Source organism: Myotis davidii, unplaced genomic scaffold (genome assembly GCF_000327345.1).
Source record: "Myotis davidii unplaced genomic scaffold, ASM32734v1 scaffold3104, whole genome shotgun sequence".
Classification (NCBI taxonomy): domain Eukaryota; kingdom Metazoa; phylum Chordata; class Mammalia; order Chiroptera; family Vespertilionidae; genus Myotis; species Myotis davidii.
The window spans coordinates 57919-81648 of record NW_006295065.1 but is presented as its reverse complement, the minus strand read 5'-3'; the positions used below and the strand labels follow the sequence as shown (position 1 = coordinate 81648).

Here is a 23730-nt window from a genome sequence, read left to right as displayed (position 1 = left end):
CTTTTTTAATCTTTTAAAACACACCCTATTATCTTTAATTTATGAGAGATAACTACTGTTCAACTATACATTAAATTAATTATTTAGGTTAAAGCATAACTAATGAACACACTAAATTTAAGGTTTATGGTTTCATAAAATTTAGTTTTATTAATAATTTGATTGCCATTCACCCCAAGGTCTGACACATAATCCTAGGGGAAACATACTGACCTCTGGTTCTTCATAAACCTGGAAGCAGTCCAGCCCTCACTGAGGGTTTGGGGACTACACAACCCTGCAGCGAGATGATGTGCTTCCTGTGTTCAAAAACCTCAAATATTTCAGAGCTCTTATTTCCTTCAAGCCCTCCTACTTCTTTTATTTTATTCGTGTACACAATGTGAACTAGCGAATGGAAATTGCTGTAAGGAGCGCTCTGGCAGCAGAGCCCTGTGAGATGTTGTAGATGTGAGTTCTGGGGAAGGCCCTTTGATACTGGAATTCCAGAGACAGAGACAAGCTCAGTGCATTTCCCATTATCCTCCTTCTAGGTTAGGTTTTTTCCTCAGAAATGCCTTGTTTTGAGCTGAGTTCTTGTCTTTAGATTAAACATAAGTTGTATCTCTCTCCTTTTATATAAAAAGAAAATTAAAGGATCTAAGTAGATCAATCCCTTAAACTAAATAACCTTCTTCAAAATTTTACATCATTTAGCATGTTGCATACTTTCTTTGCCACCAGCTGGAATTTGTTTAGGTGGTGATATGTTCATTTTGATATTAGGAAAAGGACCATAGTATATCTTACATAAAAGAAAACTTTTAAAATCATATCATATTATAAAGTGAAATAATTTAGAGAGTATCTCTTTTTAAAAAATCGTATCTGTGATTATAATCCTCCACTGAATTGATAAAATGCAATGGAGAGAAGCTTGTAACAGTTAAAGCAGCCTCATCTATTTAAAGCGTCATTCAGTAAGTATTTATTACCTACTGTATTGTTCTAGTGTTGGAAATAGAACAGAACACAGGGCAGACAAAAATCCCTGCCCTTGTGGAGTTTGCATTATAGTCCTGGAGACCAAGGTCACTCACCCTACAATAAAATACATATTATGCTATTCCTCTTCTGTAGAGAAACTTGCAACTCTATTCAAAAAAACAGGGCTTTTTGGCTAGATTATGTATCAGGCCACATGTGGTTCAACATCTTTTCCCCAGGCATAAGGAGGGTCCATGTTGACCTCAAAACAAATGATAAATCTCAGAGCGCAAGTCAATTACTCAAAAGTTTCCTAGGTTCAGAAAATGAGGATATGAAAATGAAAAGGCAAGCTCTATGTTCCAGCTACTTATAGTCTAGTGGAGGAGACAGATGAGTTACATTAACAATCACACACGAGCGTAAGCACACACAGGGACCCAGGGGAGCGGAGGGGTAGCCAGCCTACTCAGAGAGAAAGGGGTGGGTCTTGGTGATCAAGAGTGAATGTGGGGAAACCAAATTTGAGGTCACTGCAATAATCCAAATAACAAAAAATAAAGGTCTGAAGTAGAGTAGCTGTAGATGTGAGGTTCTGAAATATGCTGATGAGGCAAAGTTGATAAAAAAAATTATATCTGAGGACAATGGATAAGGGTTGGAAATTGGCATTGACACCAAAATTTGTTACCTTATTTTCATAGTATCACATTCCTAGAACTATATAAACATGTCATTTTATTTCTTAGTGAGGAGACTCCTCTACTTGATAGCTCAGGGGGATCTTTAACTAGGATGTATTTTTCTGCATATAAAAAAAATGTCTATTCTTTTCATATCCCCTGGCTTATTTACCATATGTGGTCAACCTTTTATTTACTAAATTATCTCTTGACCATCATGCAATAGCAGCTCTGTGTAAGTAGGGTAGATCCAAGAAAAAAACAAAACAAAAAACTCTCACATTAAATACTTGAGTGTTTGGTCTGAACAAATAAATCATTTAGATTTATTCAGTGCAACCCAATAGTACATATTAAATCATTTAGAGAAAAAAACAAAACAAAAAACTCTCACATTAAAATACCTGAGTGTTTGGTCTGAGCAAATAAATCATTTAGATTTATTTAGTGCAACCCAATCGTACATATTAAATCATTTATATTTACCAAATTCAAACCAAGAATTACAGGTCAAATTTTGTTATACTAAATGAATTCCATGAGCATTTAAAAAAGAGGCCCTGACCGGCTGGTGTGGTTCAGTGGTTGAGCATCAACCCATGAACCAAGAGGTCTCCGGTTCGATTCCCGGTCTGGGTACATGCCTGGGTTTCGGGTTCAATCCCCAGTAGGGGACGTGCAGGAGGCAGCTAACTGATGTCTCCCTCTCATTGGTGTTTCTATCTCTCTATCCCTCTCCCTCTATCTCTAAAAAAAAACAAACCCATAAAAACATATTTTAAATAAATAAAAAATAGGCACTGTACAGGCTCCAAACAGCAAAAACAAAGCGCTGGTGGATGGTCCAATAACATGAACAGAAACCATAAGTACTAAGAGATCTAAAGAATATGAACAGCCCGTAGAAATCTTAATTTAAATAGAATCCGATCTGCACGATCAGAATCATTAACCTCATTCTCATTAAGAAACTTTTTTTAAAATGGGGATTTGATTATCAAGTAGCATTTAGGATGCACAGCTAGAAATCTTGAGGTGGCCAACAGTGAACACATGTATTGCTTTTGCATTATCTGCATTTTAACACCCGAGGCAGGAATTACGTTTCGTATTTGAAAGTAGTACTTTCTGTTTCTCACTTCTAAGAGGCTTAAATAAAGGCATAAAGTCAAGTGATACAGCAGTATCCCCAGAATGCTCCTCACCACAGCATGGTTCTTCACGTAGCAAGGCTTGCACACGGGCTTGTCGCTGACCATCACGTAGATTTCCCCAGCGAGGATGTTGTCACAGTCAAAGCAGCAGAAGTGTTTCAGATGCCAGTTCTGGTTTTCTGCCTGGGTATACTCATTGCTAAAGATCAGCTGCTAAGAGAATAAAAATAAGATGAAGCGTGGATTTTTGCTACAATTACAAAGCTAGGCTCTTTAGACAACAAGTACATCAACTTACTTTCTTGTCTGAAAATAACCTAAAACTTGAACTTAGGTCATTAGTTAGTTTAGTCCAAATCAATTTTTTGCATTTCTGGACAATCTTTCCTTAGTCAACACAATGAACACAGCATACAGAATGATTGCAATTAAAGTTTTTCATTCAACTTCTTTGGACCTAAATAAAGCAACTGATGCGTGGCTAAGTTATGCTGCCTTCTCACCAAGGGGAGCCTCAGGGTGGTAAGGGACCATATGGGGGAACAAAAATTAGCCTGCATGCAAGTGGCCCGGAGAACTTACCTCATCACAGCCAGCACATCGGGGCTTCTCACTGTCGCAGTAATGTCTGCCACAGTACAGCTTCCCGTTCTTCCAGAAATAAATCATGTCGACCAGGAGCTCATTGCAGGTGCTGCACACAAAACAAGCTGGGTGCCACAGTTTATCATAACCAGCCCTTTCCGCATAGATGGCTGGGTCACCTTCCTTCATGCTCAGTTTGCAGCAGTAGCAGGACTGAAAAAGAATCCATCCAAAACAATTTAGTCATCATACAATTGGCATATCACATTATCAGCTTTAGTAAAAATTCAGAGAAACCACTTTTAAGAGAAATAATTTCTACTGAAATTAGAGTTTGTTCATGTAGACAATAAGGTGAAACGATCCTTGACTTTCTCAAGGCTATTCAAACCTAATTCTTGCACTCTATGTGTAACAGAGTATTGTTTCCTGAATTAAAGCACTTATGGAAAAAGGCTAATAGTAATTTTCACCTAAATTTATTTCATTTTTCCATCACCATTTGTCCCCTCTATGCCCTCTTTCACCCCCACCCGTGTCCCTCCACCCTGCAGGGGGCTGTTGTGGGTGGGAGAAATGAGCGAAAAAGAACATTTTCACCTAAATTTTGAGTGGGTCTCTAAAAAACTATTACATTAGAGCTTATTAGTACTTTTTAAAAAGAATTTATTTTTATGAAACTAAGTCGTATTTGTTGAGTGCTAACAGAATCTATGAGAAATATATTAAGTTTAGTTCTCGGATGAACCTGGAGAGCATTACGCTGAGCAAAATAAGCCAGTCAGAGAAGGATAAGTATCACATGATCTCACTCATTTGTGGAATATAACGAACAAGGTAAACTGATGAACAAAAATAGATCCAGAGACATAGAAACACCGAACAGGCCATCAAACCTCAGAGGGAGGGCAGGGGAGGTGGGGAGAGGGGTGCGAGCAGCCGGGGAGATCAACCAAAGGACTTGTATACATGCATAACCAATGGACACAGGACAGTAGGGGGGTAAGAGCATGTGCTGGGGCGTGGGAGCAGCCAGGGAGAGGTCAATGGGGGGAAAAAAGAGACATATATAATACTTTCAACAATAAAGAATTTAAATTTTAAAAAAAGTTTTTTGTATATCTGTATCACAATTTTCTCCAAGCCATAAAAAAGACTTCAATTTCCCTCTTTAGGAGAGATTTTAAAAACTATGATTAAATATATATCCACATAAATTTAAGTTTGAATTTTAGGTGCAATGTACCAAGCAAAACTGAATTAATCTAATCACACATTACTCTTATTTATGGGAATAGATAATTAACACCAAAATTATGTTTAGAAATAGATTCAGATTAGTATGCTGTATTCCAGCTTGATACCAAAGCTAACTACTGTGTTTACTAAAACTCACAATTATCCTTGGAAACAAGTAGTCAGAAAACTTGGCTCCAGACTAGTGGTTCCCAACGTGGGGCACACGCCCAACAGGGGGTCAATTTGATTTTTAAGGAGGGCAATTTGTAAATGAGTTATTAACAGTGAATTTTTTTCCTTTCTTATGGTTCTAGGGAGCTTATATAATGTATATAAATATATACTGTGACATATTTATGCATTTCAGTTCTCTATTATGTGTTTTGAAACTATTTGCTATTTTTTCATATCACTTCATATTATTTTTTTAACAATTTCTTAGTGATATCTTTCTCAGTACTTCAACTGTCCTTTCATTCTTTTATTTTTCTCTTTCATGGATGCCATATTCTTTGGAAGCTTGTTTAGACCAAGTCAATGGTCTTTTAGGCTTCCTCCACGTGAACAGCAGTTCACTTTTTGAATAAAAAGAATTATATGTCACAGTGGGGGGCAGGGGGCATCAGGATTTTGGAGATGCTTAGGTGGGCATGGCCCAAAAAGGTTGGGAACCACTGCTCTATATACAGGTTTCAAACATGACGATTCTTTAAAATCAGCATAGACTGAATTTTAATTCAATTTATTTCCCTCACCTACACCCTTTTGGAAACAGAAGAGTGGTCTCCAAAAAGGTTCAAAGAAAGGGTACTCCACGATAAATTACACCAACTGGACCAATGTGACCACTGTACTCACATACTGAGTTCTTCTGTGCTCTGCCGATTTGTCCTTCATGGTCCCCACTGATGCCACGGTGCTTCTGTCTCCGCCAGGGATGCACGTTCTGTCGGAGTCTTGAGCATTCATCTCACGGGGAAGTTTGACATCTCCTACTCCCAGAGCCTCGCTCTTGTATTTCTTCACAAACTGCTCCATCTCCTTTACCTCTTTGGGAGACAACTCATGGCACTTTGAAGGGTCCTGGTCGTGTGCAGGGAGCTGCTTTGCCAGCTGCTTCTTCCGGTACTGCGCCCCCTCCGAGCCCGCCACTGGCTGCTTCTCCTTGGGCAGCATCTGCATGTACTGCCTGGCCTGAGCCACAAGGAGACCAGTGTTAACTAGGAGATGACTTGTCCATTAGGATGGCAATATTATTTTATAGACACATCAGAAGCAAGTTACTTAACATAGAAGTTGGTTTTATCTACTATAGTATTAACAACAAATTATCTTCATCATATAAGTATCTTGAGATATTAGCATATTGAAAAGTGCTAATAGATTTAATTCAATAAAAATTAACACATTTTTCTTCAAAAAAATTAAGATTTTTCCTTAGCTGGTTTGGCTCAGTGGATAGAGTGTCAGTCTGTGGACTGAAGGGTCCTGGGTTTGATTCTAGTCAAGGGCACATGCCCGGGTGGCAGGCTCAATCCCCAGTGGGGGGCAGTGCAGGAGGCAGCTGATCAATGATTCTCAACACTGATTTTCTATCTCCCTCTCCCTCTCCCTTCCTCTCTGAAATCAATAAAAAAAATATATCTTTTTTAAAAAAATTATTATTTTTTCTTCAATTTATAAAATGATTTGGGTTACTAATGTTTACTTATGCAAAATATACAAATGTACAATTGTAAGAGAACACAGATTTTTAGGCAGCATGTGTAGAATGGCCTATGGATCAGCAGCATTTTCATTATAAAAAATATCACCATAAGATTCACTCTAATGATTTAACTCATGTTCTTTAAAGACTTCCAAGTGTCTCATCTGGTTAAAACAGGAGCATTATACAAAATACATTTTTTTGCCTTGCATAGTAAAATATAGTGTTGAATATGTTTGGAGTTCTAAATAATGATAGAAATTTTATTCCTAAGATATTATTTACCATCATAAGAGGAATATTCTCAAGAGTAAGCTAGAAGAGTCACTAGATTTGAAAAATATCTGGGTTTTTTTTCATCTAAACTATTCATAATATCAAACCATTCCCTCAGAGGTTAATGTATTTGATAGAAAAATGCTATGAGGTATCTAATGCTACTTTCAAAAGACTATAATAAGAGTTGAAAGTCAAAGCAATGGGACCCTAGGAAAATAACAGACCTGAAGTTGATTAGGTCACTAAAGGAACTGCCCTAAATAAGTAGCTGGCGAAGCTTAATAAAGGTTCCTCCTCCCGCACACCCGCTTATGTACCAAGGCCTGATTCTGAACAGGAGGAGCCCACTCGTAGGTAACTGTATTGATGGAGACATTCTTCTTGGCAGCAACTGGGTTGGTCAGTATCATAACATTGCGTTTATACATGGGGATTCCATCTGATTTTAGCTTTGCAATCAGGGTGCTGTACTTGGTGTCTTCAAAAAGTTTCCCCACTTTTCGATCCTCTTCATTGCTCAGTAGGATATCATGTTCTTCTTCACCACACTTGCAGTTACGACATATTTTTCTATGATTTTGGAGAAAAGTAGGTAATGATTAATTCTACAAAATCAATTATAATTATGTGCATACATTTATAACTCACAAAATACTTTTACATATATTCCATTTTATAGTACTCAAGGGAAAATCTTTTTTTTTTGTCAGAGAAATACTAAGTAGTTATCCATAAATTTAAGTAAGGAAACATAAAAATGTACCCTCACTTTACAAGACCTTAAAAAAGTTAGTTTTTTATTTTAAAATACATGCTCAAGGGGCCATTCTGAGAGTAACATCACTTGGTATTCTTCATTCTCATAAATAAATAATAAATAAATCCAGCAAAAAAGTATCAGAGCAAGAAGTTTCTTTTCTTTTTTTAAATAATCACATTTTATAGCCATTACTCAAGTTTTACTTTAAAATGAGAGATAGAGAGATTGATATAACTTTTCTCATCAAGGACTATAACTCTAGATTTAGGTTTATCTTTTCTGACCAATTTCCTTTCCCATTTTCCATTTCTTTCCTCCTTTCTCTGTCATCTTCTTTTATTTCTTCAAACACTTAGTGATCGCCTACCATGTGCTCCATTATGTATATAAAGAGACAAATGAAAGTTTCTGCTCTTCTTACACTGCCAGCTCCCCCAATATGGTCTAGTACATAATTACTCATTCATTCATGCAACATATATGAGTGTCTATATACCAAGCAATGTACTTGATAGTAGGACATAATGGTGACAAAAATAGGTCCAGTCTCTGACATTCTAGAACCTCCCACCTGATGGGGAGACAGACATAAACACACACACACACACACACACACACACACACACACACACCTATAATTGCATTTGTGATAGGAAAGAAAGTACAGGGCACCTTGAGAGGACATAATTTTGAGTTGGAAATGATGAAGAAAGAAGTTTAAGAACATTGCTCAATAAGAAAGTGACATTTAGGTTGAGATCTGAAGGATGAGGAAAATACAGGTGTGAATTGAGTATGTGTGTGCATATTTGGGAAGGGGAAAGAAAGGAGAAGAAAATCCTTCAAACATTCTGGGTAGAAAGTATATTTGTGGTGGTCCTAAATTAGGAAGAGACTGTTCCCTTAGGCTCCATGACCGGAGAAGGCTGGTAGTGAAGTAAGAAATGTGCAGTGTCAAGAATGGGAGGTGGCCATGGGATTACGCCGGGACTTGTAGGACACCTTTAGGAATCTGGCCTTCATTGTAAGAGCATTCAGGAGGCACTATAGGCTTTTAGGTTACAGAATTACATGATTGGAGCTATCATTTAAAAAATTGTAATATCTGCCCTGTGGAGAGAAGATGAGGGATACACATAATTGAAAGTAGGGAGGCCAATTAACATGTCAATGGTTTCAAAGAACAAATCAAAGGACAAAGTTAAGATCTCCTTGAATGTAAACCTGACTACACATTGAGGTTGATTTGGATATAGTGATGGTGAAGGGAAGGCCCGGCTTGTCAAAAAAGGATGAGGTCATAAAATGAACACAGGTTTCTGGAATGAGTAAGTTTGTAGAACAAATATAATTTATTAAGAAAATAAATGCAAACAAACAGATCTGAGGGATGAGGAGAAAGGTTGATGGAAGGACTCCACAAATGAGTTACTGTTAATTTTGAAATATTTATTCAAATATTGGGTAAAGAGACTGGGTAAAGGTCTCAAGTACATTATAGGATATATAGATCTAGTGTTAAACACTGTGGCCTGGTAAAATATGTAAACTCAAGAGCCAGGGAATGATGAATATGCATTGTGAGTTGAATAGGTCACCGTCACTTCCCAGGGGAGGAGTCGAGGAAAAAGGTGAGGACTCAGAAAAGAACCTGGCTGAAGAGCAGATCTAGAAAATGTGACAGAGGAAACTGGAAATAGAGACTGTGGTGTTAAAAACAAACCAAAATCCAAGGCAACAACAGCATGTTAATCAGGGGGCATCTGAGAGTTTTAGGAAACATTCTAATATCCTTACACTGTCAGGAAAATATTGAAGATATAAACTAACATTAGATGTTAAGTATGCATGTTAAAATATCTAGATAACTAAATAAAGAAGTATTGCATATAGTCTCTAAACTAACAGAGAAAATGGAATCTCTATATATAAAACGCTAATACGCAAATAGACTGAACAGCAGAACAACCGAACAACCAGTCACTATGACATGCACTGACCACCAGGGGTGCATGCACAACATAGCAGGCATAGGCGGCAGAGCACGGAACATGGTGGGAAGGATGGTGGAGCAGGTGAGCAGGGGCGCCAGACCAAGGCAAAGCGCCGGTCGCTATCATCGGGGCAAGCCTCTGCTGATTACTGAAAAATCTTTGCTCCCACATGCTGCGGCCTGCACAGTGCTTGCACCTGCTGCTGGCACCTTGGGCCAGTCCTGATCGCTCAGCACCGTCAGTGGGTGTGAGCAGACCCGCCCTGATCACCCCGAGGGCTTCTGCACCTCCCCTTGCTCCTGAGGGGTTATTGTGGCAGCAGCCACCACTCACACCTGCTGCTGGCCCCAATAGCTCTGCGCCATCAGCGGGTGCGAGTGGGGCCGGCGCCGTCAGCGCATGGGAGCATTGGCGGGAGCAGAGCTGCTGGCAGACAGAAGACCAGGGGGCCGTGGCGGGAAGGGCTGGGTGGGGGCATGTAGGATGTGCCAAGACCCATCCCTGTGTCCACCATGGCCCACAGTTCCTTTCAAGGTGCACAAATTCGTGCACTGGTTCCCTAGTGAAAATATAAATGCAATTAGTCAAGCAGAAAGCACTAAGAAAAAAGAAACACGAGATTAGGACTTGTAGAAAGCAATAATTAAGATGGCTGATATTATCCAAATATATCAAAAGTCACAATAAATGGACTTAATTCTATAGTTAAAAGCCAATGGCTTTCATTGGATAATACAACAAAATCCAACTATATGCTAGTGTAAAAGACAGTTAAAACTTAAAAAGTGAGAAAGGATGAAAGTATAAAGATCCAAAAAGATAGTACCAGCAAATACCAGCAAAATTAAGTTCGATACCTCTATTAATATCATACAAATTGGACTTTAATGCTTTTTCCTTTTAAAGATTTTTAAAATTGACTTTTAGAGCAACAGGAAGGGAGAGATTGACGTGAGAGTTGAGAGAGAAATATCAATTGGTTGCCTGCAGCGAGCCCCCTAGAGCGTGTGGACCCCACAACCCAGGCACCTGCCCTGACCTGGAATCAAACTGACAACCTTTCAGTGCCTGGGACGATGCTCAACCAACTGAGGGACACCAGCCAGGGCTGTTTTTTCCTTTAATGAGTATTAAGTCATTACACAGTGACAAAAGTTTAAAAACACCTCTATGATGTAACCTTCTAAACTTAATAATAACCTAATAACCTACCTACAAAATATATGTGAAAATAAAGAACTCTATAAGAAACAAATGGACAAACCCATCATTATAGGGAAACTAACAAAATTAGAAATAAAGATTTGAATCAGACAATTAATAAGCTTTATCTAAAAGACGCATAAAAAATACCATAGAACAGTGACTGGAGAATACACAATCTTTTCCAGGCACTTGAAATACTGGGAAAAACTGAACATAGAGCAAGTCTCAAGAAATGCCAAGGACTGATCATCAACCACAGTATCCAAACAGAATGCAATTATGGTAAAAATCATCAACAAAAAAACAACTAGAAAATACTTCTTACAAAAAACAACAGCCGAAACCGGTTTGGCTCAGTGGATAGAGCGTCGGCCTGCGGACTGACAGGTCCCAGGTTCGGTTCCGGTCAAGGGCATGTACCTGAGTTGCGGACACATCCCCAGTAGGAGATGTGCAGGAGGCAGCTGATCGATGTTTCTCTTTCATCGATGTTTCTAGCTCTCTATCTCTCTCCCTTTCTCTCTGTAAAAAATCAATAAAAATATATTTTAAAAAATACTAAAAAACTCAGTCTTGAAACAATCACAATAGAAATTAAAACAAAAATATCTTCAAAAAAAAAAGAACAAAACTTACTTCTTGAAACTTGTAGAACACACCTAAAGGGATACTTAAAGGGAAATAAACTGCTTAAATGCTCAAATTAGAAAAAAGAAAAGATTAATAAGCTAAGTGTTCCATTCAAGAAGTTAGAAAAATGAAAAGTAAGCCTAAAATAGAAGGAAGGGAAATAAAGATAATAGCAGAAACTAATAAAGTAAATGTTTCCTTCTCTAAATGCAGAAAAAACCTTCAATAACATATTCCAACATCTTTTCTGATTACATTTTGTTTATTAATTCTAGCTATTGTAGAGAACTTGAAATAATTTTAAAAAGGGTTTCTGGGAAAAACAACAACCCCAAAAAACTCAGCATACATCATACTAGTACACTCATTTTAGGACCTGAAGCAAGAAAACAACCTTGCTATCACTACTTCATTCATATTGCCCTGTGGGCATTAATCAGAGCAAACAAGAAAAATTGAAGAACTAGAAGTTATAAGGAGTCATCAAAAAGAAAGAAACTAAACTACTGTTATTCATAGATGCTATGACTAATCATATAAAATGCAATGCATTAGCATCAATAAGAATTTAGTAAGTTTTCTGGATTTAAAGTTAATATAGATAATTGGACTTCTCTACATGAGAAAGTTAGAAGAAACAAACAAAAACTCTGAAAGGAATCTCTTTGCCAAATAAATTATTAAACAATTACAGATTTTTATGTTCTGAGTTTTCTTGAGGTGAGTTTTACAAATGGAAGATATTAGATCTGACCTGTACAGTTCCAGAAAGTAAGAAACTGAAGCAGAGAAAGACAGAAACAGCAATGGAGAAGTATAAAGGGTGGGGAGGCAAACTACTTTCCCTGAACACACAGTAGTCAGAAATGTTTATGTGGCAAGAATCTGCTGAAGAGTTTGCATATTCTCACTAAAGACTCTTACATCTGGTTATCTCATACTCCCATCTAGTGGGAAGGAGCATACTATTCTACTACAGGATGTCGTCTTCATTCTTGTTCTTTGGTTAACAAAAACAATATAATTAAGCATAAAATTGTCACACTGCTTTTGGATCAAGTGTAAAATCATACCTTTCTGAGGGGAAACAGTTGGGGTGGGAATTTAGTTCTGAATATAGATAAGGAGGTCCATATATGGCTGTGAATTATGGCATACATCATAATAGTTAGCAAGTGATTGACTAAAGATGTAATAATGTCACAAGGACATGTGAATACTAGGCTTCTATAGCTGTATAACATGTGTACCACAAACCAAGGGAAGTTAGGTTTTTAGAAACTGCAAGATAAATAGTAAAAAAGTGAAATAATGCCTGCTGATTTCTAAAGCATGAACTGTAACGAACTGTAGCATGGATAAATAAATTATATTTACTGTGAAAGTGATATATGCATATTAACCAATGATATCAGAGCCACCTGTATTCTTTTTCTTACTTTTTATCTTGGCTATTATAGGAAGATTCACATTTTGAGGAAATCTGTTTTCTCTGCTGACCCCTTCACCCACCCAATATACCTTTATTAAGCAAGTAAAAATCAGGTTAAAACAGTACACCAATGGCAACAGGGATGAGGGAAAAGAAGTAGCTAAAAAAAGTCATAATGTGCTCAATTATCAGTCTTCTGAATGGGGAAAAAACCTATAATTGATTAATTAAAATTTTTGAAGTCACAAATATATAACAAGCTCATCTGCATCCTCGCTCCAACGGTTGCGAGGTGACTGGCACTCACAGAGCACTTGGCAGGAATGTGACTTAAGAAGGTGGAATGGCTCTTTCAGCTGGAGTTGTCATCACTGAAACAGTTGGAATGACTACATACCTTCCAGTCACTTACACTGATTATGCAATAAAAAGGGACAGCTACAAAACACTATGCAAAAAAAAAACACCTAAAAAATGTGGGCCAGGGCCTAAGAGCTATCCATTGTGGAAACCTGTGCTCTTTACTAAACTAGTTTTAAATAATTGTTTTAAATACTTTGCAGCAGTACTTTATATTTGAACCTCCCATATTTAAATTAGGAAATTTTATTTTTTAGAAATATGTTTTAAGAACTTTTAAAGTCATTTGGAAGATATCTGAAAAACTTCCTATATAATAAAAGGCTAATATGCAAATCGACCAAACAGCAGAATGACCAGTCGCTATGAGGCGCAGTGACCACCAGGGAGCAGACGCTCAATGCAGGAGCTTCCCCCCCCCCCCCGCATGAATTTCCTGCACTGAGCCTCTAGTATTAAAAGAAAAACCTTACTGAGATATTGGGGAAGAAAAGGATATTGTTATCTTGGCGTCCAAAAAAGGGCATGAGAATGAGTGGAGCATTTATCTCATTTAATTTCAGTCTGTAACCCAGATTCCATCCTTCTTAAGAAAATGAAGGACTTTTAAAAAACGGTTTTATGAAAAATGAAAACAAAAACAAGCGCAATTGCCAAATCTCTACATCTTCTAAACTGTTCTGTAGAGTAATTCTCCCCAAACTCTCCATGGGATGTTAATTATAGACAGAAAAGGAGGTGAGGAGTGTCAGAATTTAGTTTAAAACAGCCATTTTTATGACTTTTAAAGGAAGACTGGTAGACTGGGAAACTCTAAGGTGTCGGGAGAGAAGGATTATTTGTACTAAAAATTTGTACATTAATGCACACACATACAAAGATTAATATGCATGACAAATCAAAACTTCATACTCACAATTTTATATTAAAACTTCAGAGTTCTTTCATTAAATCCTAGACAGTACCAAAATTTACCAAAAACACTGCCTCAAAAACACACACATAGATTTACAGTTTCAAGCCAAAGGCATTCAAACTATCCCTCATCCTCTGAAAAGAGAAATGTTTTTATATCCCCATTTGTAAAAATCATTTTCCCAAGGCAAGCAGTAGCAACTGGAGTGCTCTAACACGTTGCCAGCATTCACAGTGATTTAGAGGAATGGCCAAGGCACTGCTACAAACCATAATTTTAAAAGGTTTAGAAGATGCCCTTTTATAACAGGGATACACATATATGGACTTAAGTGTGGGCCTCTGTTATAGAATTCAACACAGGCATGAGTCCATTTATGGTGGGGAATTTTTAGTTTCAGCCAGCTCCACACCAATCAGACATTCTCTCAATTGATCTATGGCTCCAATAATATTGCTATACTTTCAATATAAAATAATTGGCTATAAACTTCTTAAAAATCTTGGGTTTATGTCTTACATTTCATAAATATTTGTTATCTCTAAATATTACTTGAAAGTGTGCCCCAGAAGGTAGTACTTTTTATTCAGTAAGTGTTAGGCATCCTTAGTCTTTTATTTTCCTCTAGTCCTGTAATCACTGGTGCACTGAAGAAGACTGACGAAGGGGAGCGCTCATAGTTAAAGGACGCCACTGTCCACTAAGATGTCTATATCACAAAAGTACCACACTTTAGAGAAGACACCTGATGCTGTTTTAGTTCACTGGTCATGACAGTGTACGCCTGGGCTCTAGTTTCTGCTCTGTGATGTAAAAAGGTGGTGGTGATAAGGAAGGTTTTGGCAAGCTTTGGATCCAAACTCCAGCTCTGCCATCTTTAAACCATGTCTTTGGTAGGTTATTTGACTTTCCTAAGTCTTTGATTTCTCATATATAAAATGGGAAAACTACCGCTTATCTCAAAGGTATAACCAGGTACATAAAATGTTGTGGTAAGTAGAATTTTAAGATGTTTCCTATCACCTTTACTCCCAGATGTTACTTTCATGATCATGTAACTTTACATGGCAGAAGAGAAATTATCCAAATTTGCCTAATTTAATCACATGAACCCTTAACAAGCGATGAGTTTTCTCTGGCTGAGAACAGAAGAGGAAGGCAGAGAGGTGCAGAAAGGATTCTAAGCACTGTTGTCGGCTTTGAAGGTGGAAGTGCTCTGTGTGAATACGAGCGGCTTCTAAAAGCTGAGAGCAGCCTCTGGCTGACAGCCAGCAAGAAAACAGGGACCTGGCCTATGATTTCAAGGAAATGAATTCTACCAACATCAGCAATGAGTCTGGAAGCAGACTGTTTCCCCAGAGTCTCCAAATAAGAGCCCAAACCGGCCAAGATTTCACCCTTTTGAGGCCCTAAGCAGAGAATCCAGATAAGCCTGCCCAGACTTCTGACCTAAGGCATAAACGGATGTTGTGTTAATTAATAAGTATTGTTTTCCTGTGCCTCCCACCAAAAAATCTTATGTTGAAGCCCTAACCCCTGATGTGACTACATTTGGAGATAGAACTTTCAGGAGATAAAGTTATATGAGGCCATAAGAGTGGGGCTTTAATCTAAAAGGACTGGTGGCCTTATAACAAGAGGGAGAAGGAGGGAGGAAGGGAGATCTCTTTCCATGTGCACACAGGCTAGTAGTCCCTCCAGAATTATAAGGAAGTAAATTCCTGTTAAGCCACACAGTCTGTTGTAATTTGTTACCCTGACAGACAGATACTGGGGGCAAGGAGGACTTGTCAGAGGTAGTGTTTGAGCTGAAGCATGAAGAATAGGAAGGATTTTGTGTTTCCTGGTGGTGAGATACATGGTCTTTCCAGGCAAAGGAAACATGCAACAAGGCACAGAAATTTCAGGTAGCAGCATCCATCCACGCTGTTGGAGCACAAGGTACTTGGAGGGGGAGGGGGAGAGAAGGCTAGAAAAGCAAGCTGAGGCCAGACACTGAGGCTTCACATCAAAGGCCAAAGACTTAACCTAAAGGATCAAGTTCAGTGGGATAGTCCCAAAGGTTCTTAAGTATTGGAAAGTATAGAATAGTATCCATTTTCAAAGGACCACTCTTGCGGCTGTGTAGGAGGACAGACTGATATAAAGTGGAGAATAATTTAGCTCTGACGTTCACATTGTGCCTCATGAAACCCATGGGTCCTAGAAGTCAAGGGTCACCATAAAAATGGAGAAGGAAGCTAAGTGGGCAGGTTCCTGGGACCCCATCTCCACTTTAATCACAGCAGTTCTGTGGCCCTAGCCTCAACCTGGAATCTTTGTTACACTCAGGACAACCAGCCTATAATATTTTACTTCAAAGACTACTAAAAAAGTGGGTCATCTGTAGGTCAAGGACACTACCCACAAAGCCTTCCAATTGTGGTGAAAAAGTCAGAGAATTATCAAGAATTCTCAGAAAAATATATCTGGACTCCTGCCAGGAAGAAGACAGAACTAGTACCATGTGAATGGGCCCAACCTAGATTGGGGGTCATGCCAAAGCCCTAGCCTTTCATGGCTCTTAACACAGTCTAAGACTACACCTGGACAAGTAAATGATTCTGTGTGGAAACAAAATTGTAAAGTAATTTTCATGCCACAGGGATCTACTCTTATCTGATATATTTTTACCTCAAAATATCAGGTTGTGACCTGAAATAGGAAAATAATATAGAGAAACAAAAATTACTATAAACTAACCATCTGGTTTACAGAAAATATGTTATCATTTAGGAATGAGCTTTAAAAATCTCATAGCAATTTTTTGCAACTGTACTCTTATAGCAGAACTAAAGAGTATTTTAAGATTGCAAAGTAAGAACTTTATGCCCAGCAGAGGGCAGTGTAGCTCTCCACAAAGCCCTTACTAGCACAACAGAGAATGGTGAGCATACACGGGGCTGAAATATTCTAATCCATTAAAACTATTTTGTGGGTTCTTAAACTGGACCAGAGGGCCAGAACAAAAGCATGGATGGAGTGTTTGTGTGAACTAATATAAACTCAAAGTAAACATCATTACATAAAAGGGTACGGTCTTTTTTTTTCAATAGTTTTATTCATTTCAAACGGGCCGGATTCGGCCCGCAGGCCGTAGTTTGCCCACAGCTGGTCTAGTGACTTTACTTTTCTAAAACATGTCAGACATATTGCCTAACAGTTATCCTTGAAAAGGCAGCACAAAGATGAGCTATTAAAGTCTTGTAGTAATTAAAAAACTCCCTGGAAAAATTTAGCTCCCTACAAATAAAAAAATGATATGATCATTTCTGGGAGGGCTGAGGTTTGTGTTGTCTTCACTATTTAAAACAACTGCCTATTTGTTTCCTAAAACTTAAAAGCTAGCTTTTTTCTTTTTCTTTTACAGAGAGGAGAAATATTGATCAGTTGCCTCCTGTACGTACCCAACCTAGGTTTGTGTCCTGGCTAGGAACAGTACCAGCAACCTTTCAGTGAACAGGATGATGCACCAACCAGCTGAGCCACACTGGCCAGGGCTAAATAAGCTGGCCTTTAAAAGAACCTAATATCCCATCGTTTTTTGTTGTATTTTTTTTTTTACATTCTTTTTTACCTTACACTGTACACAGCCTTTTACTATAGAGAGTTTCCTATGGAAATAGGCAGTTCAGAAGTGGTTCTCAAATGAGGTTCATTCTAACAGGCAGCTGACATCCTAATGATGTATTCTGATTATTTTTTTCCTTCTAACAATAATGTGCTGATTCTAGCTTTGAACAGATTTAGAAACTACCATTATGGTCTTGACAACCATTGATGAACACCATTCATGTTCTTCATAAGAACAGGTTTTAAATACAATTTTGCTTTATATGATATACACTATTACTTTTAAAACATGAAGGTAAGATCTATACAAAATTCACATTTTTTACCTACTAATATTTGTCCTCCATTTTTAGGCACTTGACTCAAATCAAGACACTGGCAATCAATTATCATTTTGTTGTTATTCTCATAAATTCCAGTGCTTCAAAATTTCTCAGCAATAAATTTATAATGGAAAAGTTTGAAGAAATCCAGATTCAAGTTTCCTGATAATCTGGACCAGAATGCCCACTCCATCACTCATACTTACTGTTTATTGCAACTATACAGACAAAGATGTGCAAAGTTACCAATAATTATAAAGAGACTAATCATTAAATTAATAAACAGTCCTGGGAGATTGCCACAAACCACAAAGAGATATACTTGGTATTCTAGATTCCTAAGAAATCTGAAGGATAGCAAACAAATTAAACAATTCTAAGTTATGGCCCAATTAGCTCAAACTTTACAGGAAGACAGACTAGCTTTATTTTTTATTTATTTCTTATAAAAGAATGTATCAGATCTGCAACTTAGCAACCAAGCAACAGAACTTGTAAGAGATTTGCACTGTTTGAGAAAGCATTGCCAAAGAGTAGAAATTCCTAATGTGGTTGTAGTTTTCAAAATATTACCTCCAGAAGTGCAGTTCAAATCCTTCACATTTTTCTTTGCATTTTAAACAGGGGGCTCCAAATCCTTGCTCATGACCTAAGCCCATCTGTTAAAAAGAAAACAATGTGGATTTATTATTACACATTTTAAAAATCTAAAAAACTCAATAAATTACACTTTCAATTCCACTTACCGCTCCTGTTTAAAAAACTTTCAAACAAATCTTTTATGAGTATTACACTGTTTAGTCAATGATGACACCCAAGTATGTATATGGGGACTCCAAATATACACATAACATACTTTGTATTCTTATTTATTTTTTCAAAAAAAGAAAAGCATCAGAATAAAATTATATAGATATTGCAATTTGCAAAAAGTCATGAATTGGTATCTTTGGCCACTACATGCCCTGTATACAATATGTACAGGGAGCTTAGAAAGTAAGCTTGGCCCCAAATGACCTATTTTGTGTAAAATATTTTAGGCAGTACAATACAAATATTACTTATATTATGATAAATATAAGAATAGCAACAACAAACATATATTGGATGCCATGGAATTGAGATAAGTATGTATACCCTCATAAAATGCTTATAAAGTAGACAACATTATTCTCAATTTTAGAGATGAACAACTAAAATTCAGAGATGTTATGCAACTTGTTTAAGATCAAAGTGTTAATAAGTCCAGGTCTGGCTGACTCTGAGGCATGTGCTTTTAGGCCAGGGTGGGAGTAGGGGAATTACGATTGCCCTTATTATAACAAAAGAATATTTTTCTTTACCATGTTAAACAATAATTCTCAGGAACCTCTTGACACATGACCTGAGTACTGAATGGGGGAGGAGAAGATGAGGGAAGGACACAAGAAGGCAATGGAGGCTCTTTTACCCAACTATTGACAGAATAGTAAAAAAGATCAACCAGCTTTGTATCAGCACATTGGCCAAAAAAATAGCTTATTTTGTGTTTGAAATACCACATTAGTGACTACTGAAAAAAATCATTATCTGGTAGTACCTGGAGAAATATTTCAAGACAGACATGCAACCGATTTTTTTCAAAATCTGTAAATTTTTTTGCACCGTTTTGTAATGTTACCAAATTGTGTTTGTCACTGAGCATTCAAAATCACATTATAACTTGTTCCTTGAAAGATCAGCCCAGCCATGTCCTGAAGTTTAATAATTTTTTTTTTCACATAAAGAGAGCACTTCCTTTTTTCTGAAGAAAAATACCACATCCTCTTACCATAACTAAGGGTATATTCAAAGCCAGCTGGTCCACCCAGCTGCTTGGGAGAACCCGTTATTTTAAGTAAGACCATCTCAAACATGCTTTCCAATGGTGAAAAAAAGCTGTCCAACATTAACTAAACTTCATCACCTTTGCCACGTCTACATTATCAATTTTCAAAAGAATAATAACTCTCCAAATTGTATATTTAACTTGAACACTAGATTACACTTTTTTTTTTCTTTTGAGAAATCAAATTGTTTCCTTATCACAGATGATTATTGTTTGCAGTATAGAAATAAAATGGGCTAAGCAAAAGCCAGAGATGACTAATTCGAGTTTTCTGGTCTTTTATAAATGCACTAGAGGCCCAGTGCATGAAATTCATGCACTGGGGGGAGAGGGGTTCCCTCAGCCCGGCCTGCACCCTGTCACAGTCCAGGAGCCCTTGGGGGATGTCCGACTGACAGCTTAGGCCCGCTCCCTCAGAGAGCAGGCCTAAGCCGTCAGTCGGACATCCTTGTCCAGTCGCTATGATGCACACTGACCACCAGGGGGCAGACACTCAATGCAGGAGCTGCACCCTGGTGGTCACTGCGCTCTCACAGGGGAGTGCCGCTCAGCCAGAAGCTGGGCTGACGGCTGGCAAGTGCAGTGGCCCACCTCTGCGGCAGCACTAAGGATGTCCGACTGTGGAGAGCAGGCCTAAGCCGTCAGTCGGACATCCTTGTGCTGCCGCAGAGGTAGGAGAGGCTCCCGCCACTGCTGCTGTGAGCCTGGCTTCTGGATAAGCAGTGCTCCCCCTGTGGGAGCACACTGACAACCAGTGGGCAGCTCCTGCATTGAACATCTGCTCCCAGGTGGTCAGTGCACGTCATAGCGACTGGTTGTTCTACCGTTCAGTTGATTCGCATATTAGCCTTTTATTGTATAGGATAATTAAAGTGTTTTCTCCATCACAATACTCATAGTAAAATGAATAGCTAATCTACAAAGGTATATTCTTTTTCAAGCCCTTTCTAGTTTTCCATTTAGGAAAGTTAACAATCCTGAATTCACCTGGTGTATGGAATTGTTTCCTACTGTGTTCCATGCATCATCTGCTAAACTCTGATCCTAAATGAAAATTAAGATTACATTATTAAGGCTTAATCACATAACTCGCTTAAATCAACTACTTTCAAACTCTCTGATGTATAATTCATAGTAAGAAATATGTTATTTCATGACACAGAACTTACATACACACATACAAACTCATGTGTGGATAAGTATGTGCAAACCCTGAAACAAATAACTGAGACTAAACTAAGTGTGCTTCTGCCTTTAAGTGAAATGGGCACTAAACAAAGTTTTGCCTGTTTTTAAATCTGAATCCCCTGGTCTGAGCAGCACTGGGCTTAATAAAATCCTACAAACATACAGAAAAAAAACATTATATTTTTTTATTCCTGGATGAAACTTATAAGGTCAGCTAATACCACTAATAGAACCTCAAATAGCAGACATTTTATACTAAGTAACTCACTGCTGATCTACAAAATCAGCCTTGGAAAAGAACAAGTTGTTTCTTTCCTAACTGCTTTTTATCTTCTTAAAATAGTTGTCAAAGTTTTATTAAAATTATTAAAACTGGTAGTATTCCATGAATATCTGCTCTTTTAAAGTGCCCCACACATTTTTGTTGCTGAACAGGCCTAGGCTTTCCCTAATATAGGAGATCAGGAAGCTAAAATCCAGAGGAGGTGACCCGCTCGTGGCCACACAGTTAGCCAACAGCAGGTTAACCGAAAACTGGAAGTCTGGCTCATGCTCCAGAGCTGAGGGGTAGACCTCTATAGAGTGTCCAATAGGAGCCCTTCAGTCTTCCGAAGAGATGTCCTGGCTCACTTTGGTTTCCAGGAAAAGGACTACAAGCCTCCAAAGCCTCCTGTGACGCCTCTAAGGAAGAAGACTTTCAGAGAGCTTTCAAAGGAAGACGTGGATCTGTCAGGAAGTAGGAACAGCTCTTTTGAACAAGTGATGCTTGAATTGTGATTTTCTTAAAAATGGGAAGAATCAAAGTCAGCGAAGAGGGGGAAGAAGTTCATTCAAGGCAGAGGGGACACCATCTGGGAAGGCCTGTGGCAGAAGAAGCCTGGTAGAAGCAAAAGACATCTTCGAACATGAGAGGTGACAGGGCTAGCCTTGAGTAGGCAGGGCGGGTGTTTCCTCCCTTTCCTTTTCCTTTTCCCAAGGAAGAAATAAATGTTCTCAAGTAGTTGGTACCAAGTCTTGGGCTACCAGGTTTAACAGTGAAAAAGATATTCCCAGACAGGATGAGACTGTAAGGGAGAAGTGCTACCAAAACCCAGGCAACTGGGCCGAGTGTGGGAGGACAAGAGCCCCTCTCATCTCTGCTACCCACACCTCAGAGGGGCCACCCTCAGGGAAAGTAGGAGACCTGACTGAGAAAGGCAGTAACTTGAGGAAACGGCTCTATCACCTGCCCTGGAAAGCTCCGAAAGCATTGCTCCAGTGTTCTTCCATCCCTGTTCGCCTGACTGGAAGGCCAAATTCATCTCCATTTAGGCTCCTTCCAGCACAGTTGTGACCACCTAAAACAAGTATTACCTCCCTACATTTCATTTTTTTCAAATGCTCAAACACAAGGAGTAAGGGGACTCTGAAAATATCCGAGAGAACAAGTACATGAAAGAGGGTGGAATGAGGTCGTGGCAATATGATACACTCTCTCCTACGATAACCCAACGGAAACAGTTCTAATTTAAAATAAATACCCAAACAAAAAACACACCTCATTTCCAAAACCAGTTAGTAGCTAAAGCAACTAGAGGGAGTTTCAGACTGAAAATGCACTTATTTTGGGGGGAGTTTCATTTAGAGAAATTATTTTATAGCTATAAATATCTCTCTACGCTAAAAAAAGAGAAAAATGGTAATTGGCGTACGACGCTACCCTTTTCATTGGCTGATCAGGGCTATATGCAAATTAACTGCCAACTCAGATGGCAGTTAACTGACAACAAAGATGGCGGTTAATTTGCATATGTAGGCACAATGCAGGGAGGTGAAAGGGAAAGCAGGAAGAAGCCCCCTGCCACTGACAGTGATTGGAAGGAAGCCAGCGGGGAGCTAAGAGCTGGGGGGCAGGGCAAAGGCAGCCTTTGCCGCCCTGGCCAGTGATAGCAGGAAGTAGGGGTGGAGCCAGCGATGGGAGCTGGGCACGGTCGAAGCTGGCAGTCGCGGGAGCTAGGGGTCCCTTGCCTGGGCCTAAAGCGGAGCCCATGATCGCGGGGCCACTGCAGCTGCCGGACCCACTGCCCGGGCCAGACGCCTCAGCCAGAGGCGTCCTGCAGGGGCAGGGGCGGAGCCCGTGAGATCGCGGCGTCCCCCGCTGCCACTGCGGGTCCCCGCTGCCTGGGCTGGATGCCTCGACCAGAGGCGTTAGGCCTGGGCAGGGGTGGAGCCTGCAACCGCGGGGAGCTGGGAGTCCCCTGCCTAGGCCTAATGCCTTGGCCAGAGGCATTAGGCCTGGGCAGGGGCAGAGACTGCAACCGCGGGGAGCTGGGAGTCCCCTGCCCAGGCCTAACGCCTCGGCCAGAGGCGTTAGGACTGGGCAGGGGCAGAGCCTGCAACCGCAGGGAGCTGGGGGTCCCCTGCCCAGGCCTGACACCTCTGCCGGAGGCCTCAGGCCTGGTCAAGGGGCCGATCCGTTGATTGGTGATCGGAGGGGGATGAGGGTCAACTCCTCTGGCCAGGCATCAGGCCTGGGCAAGGGGCCGATCCTGCGATTGGAGGATGATGGGGGTCAACGCCTGAGGGCTCCCAGTATGTGAGAGGGGGCAGGCTGGGCTGAGGGACACTCCCCCCACCCACACACACACACACCCAGTGCACGAATTTCGTGCACCGGGTCCCTAGTATATATATATATATAAAAAGAGCCCCGGGCCATCACAACCAAACCGACGACCGAACAGACAACCAAACAGGCTGATAGGGGTGACAAGACCATCAGGGGGGTTAGAGAGGGACGGGCAAACAACTAAGCACCAGGCTGCGTGGAGCGACCAGCCCAGCAGTGG

General features: G+C 39.5%; 1 protein-coding gene across 1 annotated transcript in view; it reads right to left on the bottom strand.

The window, feature by feature from the left end:
* The window catches only part of TES (testin LIM domain protein), a 33112-nt gene that overhangs the window by 5561 nt on the left and 3821 nt on the right, over positions 1-23730 (bottom strand). Inside the window, exons 2-6 of the mRNA XM_006769687.2 lie at positions 18421-18506; positions 6932-7184; positions 5486-5821; positions 3386-3601; positions 2855-3013 (exon numbers count right to left, since the gene is read on the bottom strand). Of these exons, the coding sequence (XP_006769750.1) occupies positions 2855-3013; positions 3386-3601; positions 5486-5821; positions 6932-7184; positions 18421-18506 (1050 nt within the window). The remainder of the gene's footprint in view (positions 1-2854; positions 3014-3385; positions 3602-5485; positions 5822-6931; positions 7185-18420; positions 18507-23730) is intronic.